Below are 25,342 nucleotides of genomic sequence, written 5' to 3'. Positions count from 1 at the left end.
TCCATCTTTTACACAAAGGGTAGCATATTATATGTACCATTCTACAACATTCTTTTGTCATCTAATCATATATCTTGGAGCTCTTCTCAAACAAGCATATAAAGTTTTGTTATTCATTTTTATAGCCTAATAATATTTCATTGTATGCGTGTCCCATAATTTAACCAGTCTCCTATTATTAGGAGTATTTTGAGTCTATGACATTACGTATACTTTTATGTGTATACATGTATGTTTAATACACACTTTTTTTTCTGTTACAAAAATATAGTGGTGAATAGCCTTGTATGTAAGGGATTTCACGTGTGTGAAAGTCTGTCTCTAGATAAGTACTTAGAAGTAGTCTGGCTGAGTCAAAGAATATATGCATTTATAATTTTGATAGAACCAACTTAGGCTTGTGCTAACAATTTATATTGAGTGCCTATTTCCATATCGTTTTTCCCAAAGAGTGTTATTAAACTTTTGTATCCTATTCCAATCTAATATATGAAAATTGTTTGTTATTTCTTAGTAGAGTTTTATGTAGTTATTATATATAATTACAGTGAACCAAGGTTATAAAGAAATTCTCCTGTGTTTTCTTTTCTAGTTTTTTCATGATTTTATTTTACAACTGTTAAATGTTTGATCCATTTGAAATTTAATTTGGTGAAGAGTATGAATCCTACTTTTTTCCTACTTGGCTACCCTATTTTTGTGACTGACTATATTTTTTACTGAGTTGCCCATGTTTTCTTCACAAATTTTGAGATGATGATATTTCTCATATAGTACGTTCCCATATGTATCTGAACTATTTCTGGACTTTGTAATGAGTTCCATTGGTCTCTCTGTCTACTCATTTGCTAGTACCATACCTTTTAAAATTTTGAGGCTTTATTATAAGTTTTAATACATGATAGGGCTAATCCCCTCTTATTTCACTTCTTTTTTAAGAGTTTTACTTTTTTTTTTTTTTACACAAACTCTAGAATCAGCTTAATCTAGTTCCAAAAAAGGAAGGAACAACTGGTTGCTTTTTAAAATTGGGATTACATTAAGTCTTGAAATTCTGTATGATGTTGAATCTTCCTATCCAAGAACATGAGATATTTTCTGTTTGTTCAAGCCATCTTTCAGGTCTTTCAGAATGTTTTTTTGAGTAAGTTGTACACATTTCTGGTTAAATTTATTCCTGGGTGTTTTATCTTTTTGGCTGTTGTTTTAAATTCAATTTTTCATTCTGTCATGCTTTTTGATTATTGCTGTTTATATAAAAGCTGTTGATATCTGATGTCTGCTATTATAAATACTTTAATTTATCTGATTGTTTTTAATAGTTTTTCTGTTGATTCTCTTAATTTTCCAGTTATTTGTTTTCTAAGAACAAGAAAACACCTCCTAGAAACTTCCCAATACACTTTGGCTCAAAGTAGAAATAGGCTAGGATTGTATCACATGCCAAAAACCATAGGGAACTGGAGTTGCCGTGGTTGGTTTGGTTTATTCAGGATAGATATATCCCTGAGCTGGAACTGAGGATGTGGTCACCTTCCCTGAGCAGTGGAGCCTTGAACAAAGTCAAGGTTCTGATAACGAGGGAGAAGAGACGTGAGGATGTTGGGCAGGCACGCTGGAGCAGCTGCCTCAGCTCGTCCCTGCAGCTCTCTGAGCAGCAGCAACTCTCTTCATCTTGAAGTTTCTTCCGATGCCAGAGACTCAGGGTTCTTCACTCCTATAACCTCAGTAAGAACCTTCTTCTCCTGTTCCTGAAATCCCAGAGGAGCAGTAGCTCCCTGGCCTTCTGGGTTCTGTTATTTAGGCTCAAATGAAACCTAGATAATTGCTTTAAGTCTCCAATTCTCTTTTTAAAGAAGTGGGATATTTACACCTACCACCTGAATGCTTGATGAGGGTTAGCAGAAGTGCTTCTGAAGTACGGTTCAGTTTTAACTGTGACACATTTATACAGTTTCATAGAGCTGGTTTCTTCTGCAGACAGAGGACCTTGTGCATTTTATGTTAATTCTTGTTTAATTCCATTTTCAGAGGGAATAGCTTCTGACTTTGTCTCCCATTCTGGAGAAACGCATTAGGTTAATTTGGTGCATAGACTAATACTTAGTATGATCAGAGGGAGTATTTGAAATAGGGACTGACCTGAAAAATCTGGACTATATGTTACCTCGGCACATTTTTTTTTCCTATATTAACTGCTGGTCTGATACCAACCATGCACTGTGTACAATGACCATGTTTTCTTGGGGAGAAAAACTGGATATGTCATATGACAAGGTATTTTTTGTGACTGACTCTTTTTTTTGTGGATGAGGCAGTTTGGTTGATGGTATTAGGCCGAGATGTCGATATTTTGGGATATTCCAGTGGTTTATGGGAACTTATAAAATTTTGCTTTCAAAGAATTGTTTAAAACATTAATTTAACTTTAAAGTGATGTATCACTTAGTAAACACTCCAACTGTAAAAAAGAGTAATGAATGAAAACTGAAGCTCCCTCACACCTCTGCCATGCGGGCCCATTTCTTCCCCAGAGGCGGCCGCTTCTAACCGCTACCTACGGATCTTTCCAGGGGGACTCTGCACGTATACAAGGATACACACACACATCTCCAGTCTCTCTCTCACCTTTTTTATTTTTTACCATGAAGTATGGTATAATATGCCCTCTTTACTATGCATTATTTTTTTGCTTAACAATATATCTTGGAGATTATGAAACAGAATGTTTAAACCAGGACTCTTAAATATCTTGAAACTGTCTCAGAACTTGGCAAAGTAGCTTTTTGAATTTTTTCGGTTTTGTACGTCCTCGGGAGACTGATTATCAGTTGAAGGGATCCTTGTAGTCATTTAGCCCAGGTTTTTTTCTCCATGGGATTGGAAAGGAATCTCTGTTAGCTTCCTTTGGAAGCCTGACTTCCAAAGAGAGACTAATTGTGAAGAGATTTTTGTCCATTTGGATGGTTGATCTAGCAAGTGAAACCAGAGACTTTGAGATCTAAATAAATGTGAGTCGTTGCCATCTCATATTGTTGATGGAGTCGACAAAGGTACCCAGTGATTACCATGTGCAGTGTAATACGGCATAGTCTGTCTGCAAGCAGCGCAGCACCAGATCGGAAGACTCAGAGACGTCAGTTCTCTCAAAATTGATCTATAGACTCAGAGCAAAGCCATTCAGAGTCCCCAGCTGGTTTTTTGTTTTGTCACTTAAGAAGCTGATTCTTAGGTTTATATGGCAATTCAAAGAGCCAAGAAGAGCCAAGGCAATTGTGAGGAACAAAAGGCTTGAGGACTCACATTGCCTCTCATCAAGACTTACTGTCAAAGCTGCAGTGCGATGTTGGTGCAAGGACAGGCAGATAAATCAGTGCAACAAAAGAGAGGATCCAGAAACAGTCCCACACGCACACTGTCACTTGATTTATGGCAAAGGTGATGCTGCAGTGCCGTGGAGAAGAGATGGTCTCTTCGATAAATAGGTCAACTAGATATCCATATGGGAAAAAATGAATCTTAGCTTCTGCTGTCACCCTCCATAAAAATCATTTCCAGAAGAATCGTAGATCTGAATGTGAAAGATAAACAAGAAAGCTGTTAGAAAAAAAAAATAGAGTATCTTTATGACCTTGGGATAGGCAAAGATTTCTTAAACAGGAAACAGAAAGCGCTAATTGTAAAGGAAACACATGATAAGTTGGATTTCATTAAAATAAGAAATTCTGTTTATCAAAATACTACAGAGAGTGAAAGACAAGCCACAGAATGGGAATCTACATCTGCATGCATCTGACACAGGAGTTGTATCCAGAATATATAAAGAACCCCTAAAAATCAAAAAAAGGCAGACAACCCCTAGAAAAAATAGGCAGACTTGCAGTTGGACTTCACAAAAGAGGATATCCAATGACTGATGAACATGTGAAAAGATGTACAGCTTCACTAGTCATCAGGAAACTGCAAACTAAAACCACAGTGTCATACCATTGCACCTACCTGAATGGCTAAGATGGAAATGACAGACATGTCAAGTGTTGCTAGGCTGTGGAGTGACTGGAGTTCTCTTATGCTATTGGTGGGACTGTCCGTTATACAGCCTCTTTGGAAAATTGTTTGACTGTATCTCCTAAGACCGAACTATAGAGAAGACATGTACAAGGCTGTTTATAGTAGCATTATTCTTAATAGTCCCACGTGGAAACAACCCAATGGCCATCTACACTATAGTGGCTAAATACATTATGGTGTATTTACACAGTGATCCCACGCTGCAAATGAGAAGGGATGATCTCCAACTACACACCAAACTATGGATGAAGCTCACGAACTTAACGTTGAGTGAAATGAGCAGACAGAAGAGTACATACTGTATGATTCCATTCTTATAAAGGCAAAACGTATTTATGGTGTTATAAATTGTGAAAGTAGTTCTCTCTGGGGGAAGTGGTGACTAGAAGGGGACACGAGGGGTCCTGGGGTTCTGCTAGTGCTCTGCTTCTTGCTCTGGGTAGTGATTAACTGGGGGTGTTCACTTTGTGAATTACCTTTGAGCTGTACACTTACGGTTTTTCTGTTTATATGTTCTACTTGAACTTAAAAACATGTATGTAAGTATGCATATACATATGCATTTTATATAATACACATGTATATTACATATACACGTATATATGTGTATATGTATATATGCTTGTATATGTAAGTATACTTATATATGCACATATGTATACATATATGTAACTATAATATATAAAAAAGTATTTATATACTTATAAGTAAACATATATGTGTATATATTACATACACATATATGTTTACTTAGTTTACTTACTAAACATATATGTGTATAACTATACATACATATGTATATATTTACGTACGTGCACAGACACACACTCTCACTCTAAGAGCTATGACATGAACAGACCACAAGATGGAGATGTAAGTCAATAGAAGGAGAAACTTACTCAGATTGTCCCAGTTTCTAAATTTTGAAAAGTTAGGGTTTTTCTCCCTTGAAAGTGAGGAGAGGGTGTTAAGATTACTTGTACTTCCTAAATTTAGAAAAGGAATTGTCTCACCTTTCACTTGTCTCTGTAATCTTGTCCTTCTTCCTCTGTAATCTTGTGTAACTGCAACCCTGTTTGTCATAAAACTTCCTCCTCAATGACTCTCTGTAGACTTTTGCCCCATTCCCAGTCTCTTTATTATTCTTGTTTCTCTGTGTCTTTTATCTTCCTTCCTTGCCTTTTCCTTTCATATCTTTCTCTTCCATTGCTCTTTTCCCCTGGAAGAATATGTTTGATTTTGGCGTTTCTCGATTTTAGTTTTTGTTTTCCATTCTTAGTTTCAAAAGGAGAGGGATGCTTTTAATACCTCTTTCTAATAGGCTCCACTTAGGTCGTCTTTTCCTTTTTGGTTCTTTGTTCCCATCTTGTGCTCCCTTTCCCTGCTCCCCCTCCCCATGAGGAAATGACTCATCTTTCATTGGATATAAAACGAATTATCAACACAATCCATGCTCATTTTGACAAGTCAGACCATGCTGAGGTATACCCCAAAAGTTAATTCTCTTTTTCCCTTCCCTTCCCTCCAATGCCATTCTTCTAACATGACCAACGTTAACTGTTTGGAGGGTTTCCTTTCTCACATCTATCTGTGCTCATACAAATATGTACATAAGTTTGTTTTCCTTTCTTGTTTTTTAATGAAAACAGAACTGTACTCCATATATTACTCTCTAATTTCCTCTTTATTTAAATTTGGACATTCCTCCAAATCAATAGATGTAACACATTCTTTTCAATAGCTACATTATTCGATAATATAAATGTGTAATCATTTATCCAGCCACTCCCCATTTGATGGATATTGGGTTGTTTAGTTTTCTGCCGTTACAATGCTGCAGTAAATATCCATAGTGAGTGTGGCTTCTGTTTCTGTAGGACGGAGTCCCCACAGTGGGGTTACTGGGACCAAAGGTGTGGATGTTCAGATTTAACAGGGAGTGCTGTGTCTGTTTCTTACAAGCTGTGCTTTCCATTCCTTCCAGCAATGTATGTGAGAGCCTCTCTCTCTCCACCTTAGCTGTCAGTGGATGTCACAGAACTTGTGGGGTTTTGCTGATCTAATGGGTGAAAAATGATACCTTGTTTTGAATTGCAGTCCTTAACTACTGGTATAGTTGTGACTTTTGGCAGGGAAAATAGAAATATTCCTTACCCCAGCATGTAGTAATTTTAAATTATAAAAAACATTTGGGAATTGAAAAAGGAGGAAAATTCCAGTCTATGAATAAGCAGGAAGGAGGAGGAGGAGTTCCCTGTATTCACACTGTGTTGTAAGTTAGTTATGTTGATTTTTTAAAAAGCCATGTAATACTTTCCAATTGTGCTTTTTGTAAGTGAAAATTTTTAAGAAACTGAAAAAATTAAAAGAATAATTTTCTATTTCTCCTTCCTCCTCTTCTCTATCCAGCACTTTCATACATATTATTTTATTTGACCCTCAGAATAATCTTCAGAGGTAAGCAGAGAAAGGATTACTTTTTTGGTTTACAGATGAGGAGACTGATTCTTAGAGGAGTCATTGTGCCCGAGATTCATAAATGGCAGAGAGAGAACTAGAACTCAAGTCTTCTTGTCCTTTGCCCTGAGTTTGTCTCTCGGGCCTTTTCTCGCAATTTTGGTATCCTCCCATGGTTCCCTTGTAGGAACCATCACTTGTTCATTTCTCACTGGCTTTGTGTACTTATCTTCTTCATATTCATTGTACCACTTTGTAGACAGTGTCTACCTCCATACATGCCAGCAGCAAATGGCTGACTTTGCATGTGTAATTAATTCAGTGGCAGGAACATTAGAAAACCTGGGTTTGAATTTTGACTCTCCATTTCTGTAAACTGAAGATAATCATGACTTCTCAAAATATTGTGAAGTTCAAATGCAATCAATATATGTGAAGGCATACATTAATGCCTTTGTAAAGTGCTTTATAAACATCCCTGAACACTTGGCTGTCACTGATTTTAGCAGAGGGGAATCCAGAAGTGGCCTGCCATTTGGAGAGATCTTCCTATCCTGCACAAAACAATTAGAGAGCAATAGATAGTTTATAATTAAGTGCTAAATTGTGTGTTCTGGGCCATAAATGGTCTTGGAGATTAGAAAAGGGAGAGATCCATGTGAGGTGGAGGAAGTTGAGAAGACTATGAAAGAAATGAGACTTGAGATAGCCTTTGTGGAGTGAGTAGAATTCCCATGCTATATATTTCCCCTCTTACTTGTGTCCTTTCTCTAATCCTACTCTTTCTAGACCAATAATTTCCATACCAATCTGCATATTGGTGTCCAGCTGGTTGCATAAAAATCACCTGAGGGTGCTTACAGGTTCCTGGGCCTTGCTCCCAGAGGAACAGGATGCCATAGTTAAAAGCATATGTGCCTGTCTCATTAATTTGAGTTTTTAGATATGAATTAGATTGATATAATAAAAAGCAAGGTTATTGAGGTGAATAATGATGACCGTGTAAGCGATTGTTGGCTTCTGTGCATCTTGAGTGTACATGCAGTATTCATGGACACCATTAAACAGTCTTGTAATGCCAAATTTGGATTTTTGTCCATCAGCTGACAAACACAAAATTCTACTACTGTAGAATTTTTTTTTTTTAAGATTTTATTTTTTTCTCCCCAAAGCCCCCCGGTACATAGTTGTATATTCTTCATTGTGGGTCCTTCTAGTTGTGGTATGTGGGATGCTGCCTCAGCGTGGTTTGATGAGCAGTGCCGTGTCCGTGCCCAGGATTCGAACCAACGAAACACTGGGCCGCCTGCAGCGGAGCGCGCGAACTTCACCACTCGGCCACGGGGCCAGCCCCAACTGTAGAATTTTCAACGCTGTAGACTGTTTAGTTCTACTCCCTGTCAGCCAGTAATTTCATTTCACTAGACTTACATCTTTGTCCATAGAACAGTGTTAATTTGCACAATTAATTGAATGTTTTAGTGTGTTTTTATTTTATAAAATAAGTGAGAATGGTAACAAATATGCTCGTTAAGGGGGAAAAACAGTGGAGTTGAGACAAAGATGGAAATCAATGGGCATGCCAAATGCCTAAATGCAAATTGTTAACCTCGTTGAGCCCTCATTGGATCTGTCCCTTAAAAGTGTTTGGTTGTGAAGAACAAAGTGGAAGAAGATGTAGAGAATTTGTTATTGGAAATAGAGCCAAAAAGGAACATTCTCGCAACAGAAACTCCCTCGTAATTTGTGAGCCTATTGTTGACTTTTGCTCATTCTGTCTGAACATGTTTGTAAGAGTGCGTAGTGTAATAAAGTAAGGAGCTGCTTGTAATCAATGGTAATTACTAGATTGCTTAACGTTTACTTTGTAGTTGAACTTCAGTCGCTAACCAGCAGGTGGCTCTCAGTCACCATAAATTTGGCAGAGCAGCTAATTCATCTTTCACTTAGAATTCTTGTTTCCGAGTATCATCCCTCCTTTCCCTCTTCTACTTTTTAGCTATTACGACAATCACACTTAAAGTAAAGAATTGTTCCTTTTGGTTTTCTTTGCTTGGTTTTAGATTGCCTGAATGACTCTCAGGAGTAGCGCACTGGGCTTTCTCAAATTCAGGTTGGAGGCCAAAATAATGACTTCTAATGACCTTTTCCACCTTGCATTTCTGTTTTTCGGTTTTGAAAATTTTGTTTTTAATTTGTTTGTTAGGTTTTTATTTATTTATTTATTTATTTATTTTATTTATGTTTTTTATTAAGATTATGATAGATTACAACCTTGTGAGATTTCAGTGGTACATTATTGTTAGTCATGTTGTGGGTACACCACTTCCCCCTTTGTGCCCTCCCCCCACCCCCTCTTTTCCCTGGTAACCACCGATCAGTTCTCCTTGTCTATATGTTAACTTCCACCTATGAGTAGAGTCATATAGAGTTTGTCTTTCTCTGTCTGGCTTATTTCGCTTAACATAATACCCTCAAGGTCCATCCATGTTGATGCGAGTGGGACGATTTTGTCCTTTTTTATGGCTGAGTAGAATTCCATTGTGTATATATACCATATCTTCTTTATCCAATCATCAGTTGCTGGGCACTTAGGTGGTTTCCACGTCTTGGCTATTGTAAATAATGCTGCGATGAACATAGGGGTGCATGGGACTCTTAGAATTGCTGATTTCACGTTCTTAGGATAGATACCCAGTAGTGGGATGGCTGGGTCATAAGGTATTTCTGTTTTTAACTTTTTGAGAAATCTCCATACTGTTTTCCATAGTGGCTGCAACAGTTTGCATTCCCACCAACAGTGTACGAGGGTTCCTTTTTCTCCACAACCTCTCTAACATTTGTCACTTTTGGTTTTGGATATTTTTGCCAATCTAATGGGTGTATCTTAGTGTAGTTTTGATTTGCATTTCCCTGATGGTTAGTGATGATGAGCATCTTTTCATGTGTCTGTTGGCCATCCTTATCTCTTCTTTGGAGAAATGTCTGTTCATGTCCTCTGCCCATTTTTTGATCAGGTTGTTTGTTTTCTTGTTGTTGAGCTAGGTTTTTATTTTAATGTTAAAACTGTTTATTGGTAAATTTAGCCAGCAATGAATAGGGGAAAAAATGAGATTGGTTTAAAATTAGAAAAATATTTGATTGTGGTATATTTTAAAGATGCTACGATGAGAATGTCCTTGGGTGGTATGTAAGTTAGATATTTTCCCTTTTTGAGTTCTTATTATTCTGGACTAATACACAAGAAAGATTATTCAGTTTAACAACAAAAAAATTATTTTGGGTATTTACTTTGCAAGAGGCACATTGTTAGGCATTTATGGTCCCCGGAGTATCAGCTCCCTGAGGTCAGGTGTTGGTTTCTTGTTCACTTCTAAGCCCCTAGATTAGTGGCTGTAACAAAGAAGGTACCCGGTAAGTATTTGTAGGAAGAATGGATGGACAGATAGATGGACGGGATACAAAAAGAACAGGACAGAGTACTGGTATTAAAGAAGCTAGCCATCTAGTAAATATGGCTACAAGTAGCCAGAGATCCGTAGATCGTGATCTTGAAGGAGCAGTTGTACTTTGGGGTTGTTCTTAGGAACTGTGTTGAAGTTTGAGAAAATTCTGAAAGGAAATGAGAAGTTTCCCTTTTCATAAGTTGTGTCAATTCCCCAAGTCACCCATTTTGGAAATTGTTACCCCCCTGTATATCCAGTCTATTCAGCAATACTCATGGAGTTTTCATTTGAGTCGCTGTGGGAACTGTCCGTTGCTCACTGTTCTGTTGTCTTGTCGTTTCCCCTCTCCAGACTCCCATCACCTCTGCCTAAATTACCCTAGCCTTCTAGCCTGCCTCTCTGACCGCAGCCTCTCTTCAGTATAAGCCAGCCTGCATATTGTTGCCAGATTCTGTCTCTAAAGAATTTATGTCAAAGAATCTATTTCTGATTGAAATTTGAGCCTCTGTGCGTCTTTATATTCACAGAGAGAAACTACCAGAAAAAGTTTTGAAAAAAGCATTACCCTTTCGTACCGTAGCAGCGTTTTCACATCTAGAAGCAAGTCTAATTACAAGGCTTTACGGGCTCGCTTCAGTTCCCTGACACCCTAGAAACGTCTTCCCTCGTCCTCACTGCAGACCTCGCTGTGGTCTGTGAATACTCACACACTGATTATTTTTTCAAACAAAACAAACATTTTATATAGTCACTTTGACATCTTTTTGAAATGCTAAGAAAAGCTCAAGAAAGCTACTTCTTGGAATTCGCTGCTTTTTTCAGTTCTGTACTCAGTTGATAAGAACGCCCTCCCTATGAACTCTAACAAGCTTCAGCTACATTTGTCAGCAGACAAACAGGGATCATCTGTGCCCCTCTGCTCAGAGACTATCATAATTTAATAATGCACATCATTTGCTTTTTGGGGTGAAAAATATTTTTCTATCTGTAGAAGCAACTGTGAAACTTTGGCAAAATCTTCATAAGACAGATATCTAATCTATTTATTAATATGGCACTTACTTGATACATTCCACTTATTAGATAAGTTCCATCTTGAAAGAACATGGATAAAAATTATTGATGTATTTTTAAAACCTTTCAAGCCTATCCTAACCTCAAAAGCACGGTATTTAGCATTTCCTTTCTTTAATTTACTTTTCAAAAGGGAAACACTCCTTCATTGTCCTTCCAAAAGCAGGGTTGGGCTACAAGGTGTTGTGATGGAATTCCCTTTCCAGCAGTATTCTCTCCATCTGCTTGGACAATGTCAGTCTTTGCTGCTAAAGTTTTTAGGTTTTCTTTTCTTCTTGTTTTTTTAAATTTCTGAAGATAAAAATGTTAAGTACCCCTCTCATTTTGTCTCTCTTGCGTAAAAAGCTCGGTGGTTTTCCTAGTTCTGTTTCATAAACATGTCCTGAATGCTTACTCTCTGGCACACGCTGAGGCGCTGTTTTCTTGGGACTAGGGATATAAACATGACTGTCCTGTCGCCCCTTTCCTCACAGAGCTCATAATTTAGGAAGGGAGACAGATGAGTAAATAACTACAATCCTGCTTGATAGATGCCACGTCGGAGGTTTCGAGCAAAGTGCCAAGGGAGCACCAAGGAGAGATTGGTTCAAGGGAGTGGGTGGGGATGGGGCTGAGGAAAGACTAAACAGCAGAAGTGACATTTGAGTTGAGCCTTAGGGGATGAATAGAATTTTGCCAGATGGACAAAGGGGTGGGGGCGGGGACCCTCCAGACTCATACAAAAACATGAGAGTGTGAAAGTTTGTGCCTTTGTCTGAGAAGTGGTGAGCAGTCTGTCAGGCTGAAGGAAGGGTAGGATCTGGAAAGGGGTATTGGGAGATGACGTGGCAGTGATCACTGGGGCCATATTGTAAAGCTTAAACTTGATCTGTAGCTTCTAGGGAGTCATGAAAATTTTTAAATAGGAAATGTTATGGCAAGACCTCTGTTTTAGAAAGATAGTTCTGGCAGCAGAGTAGAAGATGATTTCAATGAGGGTGATGGGAACAGGGAGACCAGTCAGAAGGCTATGGCCATGTTCTACGTGAGAGCTGAGGAGGGTCTGAGCCAAGGCAGTGCCTATGGGGTTGGAAAAGAGGGCATGGACTTGAGAACCACCTCTGAGGGAGGCCTTGGTAATTGATGAGTTGTGGGAGAGAGGGGAAAAAACGGTTTGGATGACTTGAGAATACAGTGGCGCTGCTAAACAAAATAGCGTAGGGGACGAACAGCTTACAAGGTGAAAGTAATGAGTTTGATTTTGGATATATTGACTTTGGAGTGGCATACACATGCAGTTGGAGATTCCTAAACAAAAAGCCATAAAAGCAGATAGAGAGCCTGTGGCAAAGTCTCATGGGTGGAGATAAATTTGAAAGTCTTTAGCACAGTGGGTTTCCATCAGGATGAGGGGTGGGAGGACAAGCCTTGCCTGATTTTGATTTTAACTGGGATTTCTTTTTTAACTACTTAAGTGCCATTCCTTCCCTCACCCCTAGGTTCTGCTATTGCCCTGCTAGGGGAGGGGTATGCCCCTCTCCGACCCCCAGAATGACTCATAAGAGTCACTGCCATAAGAGACCCCATAAGAATCCACCTCCATAATGACTCAAGTGATGTGTCCTATTTCATTTGTCTTGGGGCATAAAAAGTGTTTAAGCACTGCTAGCTTCTGTTCTTATAGCCTGAAATCACTGGAACAAATAAAATTGCCCAGAGAAAGACAATATAGTCAAAAGAGAAGATCTAAATAGAATTCCTGAGGAACACCAATATTTAAGGGGCAGATAGAGGAAGAGGTACCTGCAAATTATAGAGAAGGAACTGTTAGTAGGAGAGAGTGGTGTGGAGGAAGCCGAGTGGGGAGAGGTTTCATGGATAAGGGAATAAGTTAGCTGTGGCAAATGAGGCCTGAAGTGAAAACTGGGAAGAGATTTGGCAGCAGGGAGGTTATGGGTGGGAAGAGTTTTAGTAGAGTGATAGGGCAGAAGTTGGATTGCAGTGGGTTAAAGAGCCAACTGGGAGGGTCGGGAAGTACAGCTGATGAGCATAGTTCATTCTTTAAGGAAGTTTGGCTGTGAATAGGAGAGGAAGTCTTTGCTTGGGGATTTATAGGATGTGGAACAACTAGTGGAAAGCTAAAATGATAAAATTCTGGAGGAGTGTGAGGATGAAAGGGAGTGGGAGAACAGACAGAAGTTTACCATGCCTGCCTACCTTGGCGTTAATTCTAGATCCAGCTCTCCAAATTTCACCCACTCTCCACTCTTATCCCACGTACGTGTATAGCACACATTCCCTGCCCTGGATACATCGTTCATGTTTTTTCCCTTTTTTTGGAATGCCTTACACCGCCCTCCCGGCCCCCATAGCTAAACCTTACCCGTTCTTCAAGGCTGTCTTGAGTCTCCTTACCTTTGTGAAATCTTCTCTGAGACAGCAGAAAGAAAGTGTCTTGGATTGAGTTAGAAGAGGTAGGTGGAACCTTTAGCTCTACCATTAAGTGTGACATTGAGAATGTCACTTGATGTCTCTTTACCTTGGTTTTCTTGTCAGTAATGCCTGCTCTGACTTACACACAGGCTTGCCTACAATTCAAATGGGATAACGTTTACGAAATGCCTTTGAAATTACAAGACACAGCACCAGTGTGTGATACTATAATTTTCTGACTACTATTATTTATTTCATTCATTCAGTTGGTTTTTGCTGAATAAGTTAATTCATTCAATATTTTTCTTTCAGTGCCTGTTATGCCAGGATATAGTGACAGTCCTTACCCTTGTAGAGGTTTTAGTCTAGTGTGGGAGACAGAAAATAAACAAATATATAATATGTAACAGCTGGTGGTTTAAGTGCTATAAAGAAAAATGAAGCCGGATAAGAAGGAGGGGGCTAAGGAGTTACAGGAGAGGGTAGTGTTTTAGGTAGAGTAGTCATGGCAACCTCTCTGAGGAGATGACATCTGAGCAGAGTAGAATGAACCAGGGAGCAAGTCCACGTGACCATGTTGGGGACGAGTGCCTTAGCCATGGGGCATGCGGGGACAGCAAGTGGAAGGGCCCTGAGAGGGGAATGTGCTCAGTGTGTTCTAGAACCTGCCAGGAGGCTAGCATGGCTTGTAGGTTATAGTAAAGATAGTGGATTTTATGCCAAGGGTGATGGGAAGATGTGGGAGGGTTTTGAGCAGAGGAAGCGGATTTGTTTTTACAGTGATCACTGTGGCAGTTGTGTGGGGAGTAGAACGTAGAGGGTAGGAGTAGAAGCAGGAGACAGGAAGAGTAGGGTGGAAGCAAGAGAGTAGAGGAGAAATGTCGGGTTTTAGATATGTTTTGAGGGATTTGTTAATGGACTAGGTGAGGTGGGCTATGAAAGAAAGAGTCAAAGATGATTCCAAGGTTTTGGGCCTGAGCCACTGGGTCAGTGATGGTCTTGAACTGAAATTAGAAAGACTGAGGGAGGGGAAAATGGGTTTTGTGGGGAAATTGTTCTTTCTTCTCTGTTCTTACTTATGCAATTTGGTACCTAATGAGAAAAATTTTAATTAAAGCATTAAGGATCTCAAAAATCATCTAAGTCCGTGATTTTCAAAGATGGAAATCCTCTTCTGCAGGAATAAAAAGAATACCTGGCTGCCCCAACCGAGGTGAGCCTCCCCACTCACCTCCCGCCCCGCTATTGAGGAGGGTGTGTATTCCTCAAGTGTTGGATCAGAATGAAGGCTGAAAGCTATTGACTGACTGACTTCCCTTATTTTATGGGTGAAAAAACCAGGGCTGAAGAGGTTATTGGAATTGCCCAGGGATATAAAGCTAGGTGTTCTCTTACTTCAGTTAGTAATTGCTCCATCAGTCTTTTTAGTTTGATTGTAAACTCCTTGCAAGCAAGAATTATGTCTTAAATTCGTTCATGTTTTCCTTTTTACCTAAGAGAGTACTGAGTACTAATAGGCATCCAGACATTCAGTTGAGCATAAAACCTAAATAAAAGAAAACTAGGTCTTCTGCATACAGTGACACCTGTGATGGTGAGTTCAGCCTTGAAGAACTGAACAGAAAATTTGGAGTCAGATAATCCAGAAAGAAGGCATTAGGGAATAAATTTTACTTTGGCAAACTGCATTGCAGTTTACTATTGCTTTCATATTGAACTCTGTGAGAATGAGATCAAAATAATTTTTTCAGTGCTTAGAATTTCTATGAGTCTGAATTCAGCCCTGGGAAATCTTTCCTGTATGTCTGGTGGTTGATTGATATTCATATTAAATTGTGCCCATGTTATACTTTTATTCTCTAGTGTTTAAAAAATATACATCTATTAAAAATATATTTATAATTAAAGGCTATAGTTATAATTTGCCTTTTTTTGAGATTTCTAAAATAATTTTCCTACATATGTTTTTTCCCCCTTTAATAATAAAAAAATATATGCTGTAGGTGTGGCAGAAGCTACCAGGAGGGCATTCCAATATTACCTTTAGAGGAACAACGTCTAGTGTCAACTCACGTGCAATATACTAATTGGAATGGATGCTCATAGCTGGTGATAGATGCACTTTCAAGGTTACTTTATATGCCTCTGACCCGTTGTACTGGTTGTTAGCACTTGCTTTTGCAGTGGACCATGTGCAACATCCCATGACTCCTGTTTTGATCAAGAGCTGGCCCTTGCAAGACAGTATAAGAGTTAAGGGGTTTACTTTGATTGTAAACTTCCTTCTTTCTTTCCTCTTTCCATTGCTTTCTTTCCCTGTCTCCAAAGCTAAGTGAAATTGAAAGATTATTATAGAGAATCAATCCAAAATCTTGACATTTTAGATACTTGAGGCCAACCAAGTAAGGCTTTAAAGAAGCACATTTGCCTTTTTTGATAAAGTGGAAGAAAGTCTTCCTTCTGTTTGGCACGTTAGTGCACTCAAGCAGGGAGACCAGCTCTGTGGTTTAAAATCTTAGTCAAAGGAAAAATTTTCTTCCAGTTTTGCATGGGTTTGTTTCTTGACACATATCATATTCTTGTCTAGGTTTTATAGTGCTAAACTAAAAAAGAAGTTAATATTGCCTTTGGAGTATACTTATTTTTCAATAATATTTCAGTGCTTCCCGCAGTAATTGGTAAAATGACAATAATTAACATTTATTGAAAGGTTATTATCTTCCAAGCACTGCATTAAGCATTTTGCACACATTTTGCACATTGTTGCCCTCAACCAGAATAAGAGCAACACCCATAACAAGAATTTATACTTTGTAGGGGGAGAGATTTTGGTCTATTTTGTCTACATTCTATTTCTTCCTCATCCCCATTGATGAGAACAGTGCCTACCACATGTAAGTACTAAGGTAATGGTTTTTAAATAAATGAATTATTTTATGTACTCCCCAGCAGCCTTTGAGGCAGATGTTGCTGTTCCTATATTGCTGGTAGGCAGTGGAGCCAGGGTTGGAGCTCACACTGACAGCCGTTCACTCCGTGTTGGGGAGCAGTGTGCAGTCTAGTCAAGGGGCATTTTCCGTTCCTGCCTTCCATTTAGTAGGCATGAGGCTTACCTATGTAAAAGGTTGAGCAATAGGGTAGCAGTTATTTCTAGACAATACGAGAGATGTGAAAAGGGCCAGGAGAATGACAAATAATGGAGATGTGAGTGAATCCGTATAAATCACTTGGAGCTGTGCCTGTACATAGTGAATGCTTAATACATGTTAGCTGTTATTGTTACTGCTACTGCTGTTATGTCACCATCATTGTTATAATCATTTTTATGAGTCCTATGAACCATACTCTAAAGTGAGTGAGTGTTCGTGTCCGGATTGAAGTGGTCAGAGCTGGTCTCATGAACAAGATGGTCCTTGCAGGTTGGACAGAATGTGAGCAGGCGGGGACAAGAGAAGAGATGCTCAAGATGGGAGGAATTCTACAAACATGGGAACTGAAGCCAAAAACGTGTGTTCCCTATTCTTCAGACAGCAAGGAGATCAATATATCTGGTGCTTCCAGAAGGGCCGTATTGGTTGCTAGAGGGAGTAAAGGTTAGGATTGATAGTTGAGATTGACTGTTTATGTTCCGAATGCTACATTATATTCATAAAATTGGATTTGAAAACCTGTGTGTGTTTGTATCTGTGAGCAACCAAATATACTTTAATAAGAAATTTTATGGTCATTTTTTAATGCTATAATCTATAGTTGCAACATTGCTATCTTCCTGAGAAATAATATTTGTGCCTTAGGTGTCACATAGCCTATGAGACAAACTTGTTCTAATGAAAAGACTGCTTCCATTTGGCCTTGAGTTTTTGAAATATAAGACCCTCATTTATGATTATTGACTCAAATGTTGTCTTGGAGGATTAGCAAGAGTATTACATACTGCGATAGTCTCCTTAACAGGCTGTAATTCTCTGGGGGACTAGGCTTCTGCCTTATTCGTCCTTGTATCTCTTCCAGCGCTGAACACAATTGCTGGCGTAAACTAAGGATGCAATAAATTGTGGTTGAATTGAATTTCCAAGCACGCAAGGCTGGCCACCTCTGTACTTGTGGGAGTAATTTTCAGTGGAGCTATGTTTTTTGAGTTATGTATCGCATTTAATCTTTTTCTTAGGTCCAGCCTGATGACTGGAGGGGCTAAGCGAGGAGTACCCAACCCTTGGCTCTTCGAGGAGCCAGAGGAGACCAGAGGCCTGGGTTTTGATGAAATCCGGCAGCAGCAGCAGAAAATCATCCAAGGTACTGCATACCAAGGAGTGTGGGCTCCGAAACCTTGTCATGTTTTTACTACAGCCTTGTATGCTCCTTATGCACATTGAAAATCAGATGGAGAACAGTGGGTCTTTTAAAGCCCTTGGCAGTTTTGTGCTTCAGGATACCTGAGGAATAGACAAATGATGTCACCCTTTGAGGTAGCTCGTGGAGGTAGTGATTCTCTCCTGGGAGAGAGAGAGCATGCGCAGCTCTGTATCTGATAAGCCCCGGGGAATCTGGACATGTGCTCCTTCCTTTTCTCCACAATTGGGAATTATTCTCCAAATACAGGACTCTGTCTTTTTCTCATATAAAAGAAGTCAGTTTGGATTTTATGTCCAAGTTCATCTTGCCCAGTGGCTTTTAAATCTGCTCATTATTTTTTTACCTTCTTCAGTTTTTTCAATTTCAGAAGCAATGCGTGATTGTTATACAAAGGTCAGACAATGTAGGGATATGTATAATGAAAAGCTCCCCAGATTACTTCTCTAATCTCAAACTGTAAACAAATCAGTATGTATTTCCTCAGGCTTTTTTTCTATACATATACATACATTTATTCAGTATAAGCGCACATATTTTGCATAAATAGGATCATGCTGTGTAATTGCACAGCTTTTTTTTTTCTTTTAAATATGTGTCATGGTCATTTTTTCATGTTAGTATTAAGATATTTTATTCTTTCTGGGCCAGCCCAGTGGCACAATGGTTAAGTTTGCACATTCCGCTTTTCCGTGGCCTGGGGTTCGCCATTTTGGATCCTGGGTGCGGACATGGCACTGCTTGTCAAGCCATGCTGTGGGAGGCATCCCACATATACAGTAGAGGAAGATGGGCATGGATGTTAGCTCAGGGCCAGTCTTCCTCAGCAAAAAGAGGAGGATTGGCTGCAGATGTTAGCTCAGGGCTAATCTTCCTAAAAAAAAAAAAAGATATTTTATTCTTTCTAATTCTACTTTTTAAAAACAGGTTTGTTGAGGTATAATTCACAGTATCATAAATAGCATATATTTGAAGTGTGTGATTCAGTAAGCTTTGACATCTGTATACACCTGTGAAACCATCACCTCAATGAAAATAATGAACATAATCATTATTCCCAAAAGCTTTCCTCTTGTCTCTTGTAATTCTTACTGTCGTCCCTCCCCCAACCCACAGACAGCTGCTGACCTGCTTTCTGTCACTGTAAATTAGCTTCTATTTTGTGTAATTCTATAGGAATGGAATCATAGTGTGTACTCTTTTTGGGAGGAGGGGTTCTGGCTTCTTTATCTAAGCATAATTATTTTAAGACTCATCCACGTTGTTGCGTGGCTGAGTATTTCATTGTCATCTTGCAGAACAGCATTCCATTGTGCGAATTTCCCCCAATCTGTGTATCCATTCCACTTGTTGATGAGTATTTCGCTGTTACAAATACAACCGCCATGAACGTTCTTGTGCAAATCTTTGTATGGACATAAATTTTCATTTTTCTTAGGTAAATACCTACTAGTGGAATGACTGAGTCATATAATAGGTGGATGTTTAACTTTTTTTTTGCTGAGGAAGAGTAGCCCTGAGCTAACATCTGTTGCTAATCATCCGCTTTTTGCTTGAGGAAGATGGTCCCTGAGCTATATCCGTGCCTGTCTTCCTCTATTTTATGTGTGAGTTGTGCCCAACATAGTCCTAATTTTTTTCCTGTGATGATTGTATTGATGCTTTCGATAAAATACAAAATATTACACTTTTCTCTCTCCAATTTCCCTGTGCGCCTGTGTGCTTACTGTGCTTAGTGTACCAGCAAGCAAAGTCACCAAAACAGAAAAAATGGGTTCACTCTTGAGTTTTGATAAATATATAATGACACATATCCATCATTAGAGTAACATAGAGTATTTCTACTGCCCTAAAAATTCTCTGTGCCCTACCTATTTATCCCTTCCTCCCCCCCCAACCCTATGTAACCTCTGATCTTTTTACTGTTTCTATAGTTTTACCTTTTCCAGAATGTCATGTAGTTGGAATCATACAGTATGTAGCCTTTTCAGATTGGCTGTTTGTTGTTGTGTGTCTTTTTTTTTTTGGTGAGCAAGATTGGCCCTGAGCTAACATCTGTAGCCAATCTTCCTCCTTTTGCTTGAGGAAGATTGCCACTGAGCTAACATCTGTGCCAGTCTTCCTCTATTTTGTATGTGGGATGCTGCCACAGAATGGCTTGATGAGCAGTGTGTTGGGCCAAGCCAGGGATCTGAACCTGCAAACCCTGGGCTGCCAAAGCAGAACGCACGGTCTTAACCACCAGGCCACTGGGCCAGCCCCAGATTGGCTTCTTTTACTTAGTAATATGCATTTAAGTTTCCTCCATGCCTTTTCATGGCTTGATAGCTCATTTCTTTTTGATGCTGAATAATATTCCATTGTCTGGATGTACCACCTTTGTCTATTCACTACTGAAGGACATGTTGGTTGCTTCCAAATTTTGGCAATTATGAGCAAAGCTTCTGTAAATATCTGTGTGCATGTTTTTGTGTGCACATAAGTTTCCAGCTCTTTGGGTAGATACTAAGGAGTGTGATTGCTGGATCATATGGGAAGAGTTTGTTTAGTTTTGTAAGAAACTGCCAAACTATCTTCCAAAGTGGCCGTACCATTTTGCATTCCCACCAGCAATGAATGAGAATTCCATGCTCCACATCTTCGTCAGCATTTGATGTTGTCAATTTCAAGATTTTGGCCATTCTAATAGATATGTAGTGGTATCTCATGGTTTAATTTACATTTCTCTAATGACGTGATGTGGAGCATCTTTTCACATACTTAATCTGCCATCTATAGATCTTCTTTGGTGAGGTGTCTGTTAAGGTCTTTGGCCCACTGAGTTGTTTGTATAATTTGGATAGCAGTCGTTTATTAGATATGTCTTTTGCAAATGTTTTCTTCCAGTCTAAGGCTTCTCATTTTCTTGACTATCTTTCATAGAGCAGAAGTGTTAAATTTTAATGAAGTCCAGCTTATCAATTATTTCTTTCATGGACCATGCTTTTGGTGGTGTATCTGAAAAGTCTCTGCCAGACTTCCAGTTTCCTGTTCTGCATGTAAGGACCTGAGAAGTTGCCACTCCATCCTAACAACCAGTAATAAGCAGAACAGATTAGAAAACCAGCAACTCTTCCTGGATTTATTAGAGAGGGGAGGGCACAGGGCAGATCGCTTCATGCAAGATAGGAGAGACAGACAAGTGAATAACAGAGAGTCACAGCTTACTGGAGCAAAGACTTCCAAGCAGAAACCAGTGTGGGAACCCGTGCTGGATAGGAAAACCTGCACTGTAATTGACGAATTGCCAGAGGCTCAGTGTGGACAAGTCTGAGAGTTAAAGATTCCAGGGAACCCAGTGATAGATCAGTCCCCACAATTTAGTGAGATTTGCCTCCAGGAGCTCGACCAGGTTCTCACAGCAACTATCAGAGAAAAATCCTCTCGTGCTTCCGACAGAGGAAGAAAGGAACCATTTTGGAATAAGCAGAGCACTCTGTTCTTCTTAACAAGGTCTGCCCTCAGGAGTAACTAGTTAACCAGAGCCTAACCTGCTGGGGTATTATCAGAGCCTAACTGACCTGGGAGAAAAGAAATGGCCAACTCCAGCCCCTTAGCTATCTGTCCCACCTAAGGGAGGAAGGAAAAAGCTATGAAACACTTCTTAAGTTCACAGTCCAGAGGCGTAGGCTCACTAAAGGGCTGAGACCTAATCACAGGACTGTGAAACACTCCCACTCTCCCCACACCTTATCACCACATTTTGCTAAAGGCCTGTTTACAGCACTTCCTTCTATCTGTACATCTGTCTGGCTCTTGAGAAAAGATTACAAGGCATACCAAAAGGCAAAAAAAGGTAATTTGAAGAGACAGAGCAAGCATCAGAATCAGACGTGGCAGGGATGTTGGAATTATCAGACCAGGAATTTAAAAGAACTATGATTAATATGCTAAGGATTCTAATGGATAAAGTAGACGGCATTGAAGAACAGATGAGCAATGTAAGCAGAGAGATGGAAATCCTAAGAAAGAACCCAAAAGAAATAGAGATCAAAAACACTGTAACAGACATGAAGAATGCCTTTGATGGGCTTCTTAGTAGACGGGACACAGCTGAGGAAAGAACCTCTGAGCTTGAGGATATCTCAATAGAAACCTCCAAAACTGGAAAGCAAAGAGAAGACAGACTGAGCAAAACAGAACAAAATATCCAGGGACTGTGGGACAACTACAAAAGGTGTAGCATATGTGCAATGGAAATACTGGAAGGAGAATAAAGAGAGAGAAGAACCAAAGAAATATTTGAAACAATGACTGAGAATTTCCCCCCCAAATTAATGTCAGATATCAAACCACAGACCTAAGAAACTCAGAGAACACCAAGCAGAATAAATACCAAACAAAACTACATCTAGGCTTACTATTTTCAAATTATAGAAAATCAAAGATAAAGAAAAATTTCTGAAAGAAGCTACAAGAAAAAAACACCTCACTATAGGAAAACAAGGATAAAAATTACAGCTGAATTCTCAAATCATGCAAATGAGAATGGAGTGAAATATTTAGTGTTGCAAGAAAAAACTCACCAACCTAGAATTCTGTACCCTGTGAAATTATCCTTCAAAACTGAAGGAGGAATAAAGACTTTCTTAGACAAACAGACATTGAGGGAATTTGTTGCCAGTAGATCTGCCTTGCAAGAAATGTTTTAAAAATTCTTTAGCGAGAAGGAAAATAATATAGATCAGACATGTGGATCTACATGAGGAAAATAAGTGCGTCAAAGAAGGAACCAGTGAATTAAAAAAATGTCATTACCATATCCAAGGTCACACTCTCTTACTACATTACTGTATTTCTGTAACTTTATAGTAAATCTTGAAGTCAGGTAGTGTCAGTCCTCCAACTTTGTTTTCTTCCTTCAATATTATGTAGGCTATTCTGGGTTTTTGCCTTTTCATATAAACTTTAGAATGAGTTTGTCAATAATGACAAAATAGCTTGCTGGAATTTTGATTGAAATTGCATTGAATCTATAGATCAAGTTGGGGAGAACTGACATCTTGACAACACTGAGTCTTTCTGTCCATGAACATGTAGTATCTCTCCATTTATCTAGTTCTACTTTGATTCCATTTATTAGAGTTTTGTAGTTTTCCTCATATAGATCTTGTACGTTTTTGTTAGATTTACACCTATTTCACTTTTGGGGTGCTAATGTAAATGGTATTATGTTTTTAATTTCAAATCCCACTTTTTCATTGCTGGTATAAAGGAAAATGATTGACTTTTGTATATTAACCTTGTGTCCTACAACATTGCTGTAGTTGCTTATTAAGTTTCAGAAGATATTTTTGTTGATGGTCTTAGATTTCTACACAGATGATCATGTCATCTGCAAACAAAGTAAGTTTTATTTCTTTCTTCCCAGTCTGTTTACCTTTTATTCTATTTTCTTGTCTGATTGCATTAGCTAGAACTTTCACTACAGTGTTGAAAAGGAGTGGTGAGAGGGGACATCCTTGCCTTGTACCTGATCTTAGTGGGAAAGCTTTGACTTTCTCAGCATTTAAGTAAGATGTTAGCTGTGAGGTTTTTGTAGGTGTTCTTTACCAAGTTGAGGAAGTTTCCCACTCTTCCTGGTTTACTGAGAGTTTTATCATTAATGGATGTTGGGTTTCGTCAGATACTTTTTCTGCATCTAGTGATGTGATCATGTGATTTTTGTTTTTTAGCCTGCGGATGAGATGGATTGCATTAACTGATTTTTGAATGTTGAACCAGCCTTGCATACCTGGGATAAATCCCCCTTGGTCGTGGTGTGTAGTATTTTTTATACATTGTTAGATTTGATTTGCTAATATTTTTTGAGGATTTTTGCATCTATGTTCATGAGTGATATTGGTCTGGTTCTTGTAATGTCTTTGTCTAGTTTTAGTATTAGGATAATGTTGGCCTCATAGAATGAGTTAGGAAGTATTCTTTCTGCTTCTGTCCTCTGAAAGAGATGGTAGAGAATTGGTATAATTTCTTCCTTAAATGTTTGGTAGAATTTACCAGTGAACCAACCCTTCTGGGCCTGGTCCATTCTGTTTTGGGAGGTTATTAATTGTTAATTCAATTTCTTTAAGAGATATAGGTCTATTCAGATTGTCTATTTCCTGTGAGTTTTGGCAGCTTGTGTCTTTCAAGGAATTGGTCCATTTTATCTAGGTTATCAATTTGCAGGCATAGAGTTGTTGATAATATTTCTGTATTATCCTTTTAATGTCCATGAGATCTGCAGTGATATTTCTTCTTTCATTACTAATATTGGTAATTTGTTAATTTGTGTCCCCTTTTTTTCTTAGTTAGCTTGGTTAGAGGCTTATTGATTTTATTGATCTTTTCAAAGAACCAGCTTTGGTTTCTCTGTTGATTTTCTGTTATCAGTTTCATTGATTTCTGCTGTAATTAATGTTTCTTTTCTTCTACTTACTTTGGATTTAATTTGCTCTTCTTTTTCTATTTTCTTAAAGTGGAAACTTAGATTATTGATCTTAGATCTTTCTTTTCTAATATATGCATTCAGTGCTATAAATTTCCCTCTATACATGCCTTTTACTGCATCCCATAAATTTTGATAAGTTGTGTTTTCATTTTCATTTAGTTCAAAACATTTTAAAATTTCTCCTGAGATTTCTTTGACGTGTGTTATTTAGTAGTATGTTGTTTAATCTCCATATATTTTGGGATTTTCCAGTTGTCTTTCCGTTATTAATTTCTAGTTTAATTCCATTGTAGTCTGAGAGCAGGCACTGTATGATTTCTATTCTTTTAAATTTGTTAAGGTGTGTTTTATGGGCTGGAATGTGGTCTGTCTTGGTAAATGCTCCATGTAAGCTTGAGAAGAATGTTTATTCTGCTGTTGTTTAATGAAGTAATCTGTAGTAGTCTGTTATATCCCATTGATTGATGGTATTGCTGAGTTTAGTTATGTTCTTACTGATTTCCTGCCTGCTGGGTCTGTCTGTTTCTGATAACTTTTGTTGAGGACTCCAACTATGATAGTGTATTCATCTGTTTCTTCTTGCAGTTCTATCACTTTTTGCCTCATGTAGTTTGATGCTCTGTTATTAGGTGCATACATGTTAGGAATTGATATGTGTTTTGGGAGAATTGATTACCTTATTGTTATGTAATGCCCCTCTTTATGCCTGATAACTTTATTTGCTTTGAAGTCTGCTCTGTCTGAAATTAATATAGCTACTTCTGCTTTCTTTTTTTTTTAGTTTAATTGAGGTCATATTGGCTTTTAACATTGTCTATATTTCATGTATTTCACATTATTCTATTTCAGTTTCTGTATAGATTGCATCGTGTTCACCACCAATAGTCTAGATTTTATCTGTCAGCATATGCATCTGCCCCCTTACCCCTTTCGCCCTCTCCCTACCCTATTTTCTTCTGGTAACCGTTAATCTGTTCTCCTTATCTATGTGTTTTATTTATCTTCCACATGAGTGAAATCATACAGTGTTTGTCTTTCTCTGTCTGACTTATTTCACTTAGCA

The 25,342-nt window shown here is 38.6% G+C and overlaps 1 protein-coding gene across 4 annotated transcripts in view; it reads left to right on the top strand.

The window, feature by feature from the left end:
* Positions 1-25,342, top strand: part of STX8 (syntaxin 8) — a 242,768-nt gene that overhangs the window by 28,171 nt on the left and 189,255 nt on the right. For all 4 annotated transcript variants that reach the window (XM_001503237.5, XM_070226534.1, XM_023653498.2 and 1 more), the window contains exon 5: positions 17,629-17,753. In XM_001503237.5, coding sequence (XP_001503287.3) covers positions 17,629-17,753 — 125 coding nt within the window. The remainder of the gene's footprint in view (positions 1-17,628; positions 17,754-25,342) is intronic.

This window comes from Equus caballus, chromosome 11, assembly GCF_041296265.1.
Source record: "Equus caballus isolate H_3958 breed thoroughbred chromosome 11, TB-T2T, whole genome shotgun sequence".
Taxonomy (NCBI): Eukaryota; Metazoa; Chordata; class Mammalia; order Perissodactyla; family Equidae; genus Equus; species Equus caballus.
The sequence above is the reverse complement of the archived record's forward strand: the minus strand, read 5'-3'. Positions and strand labels throughout refer to the sequence as shown.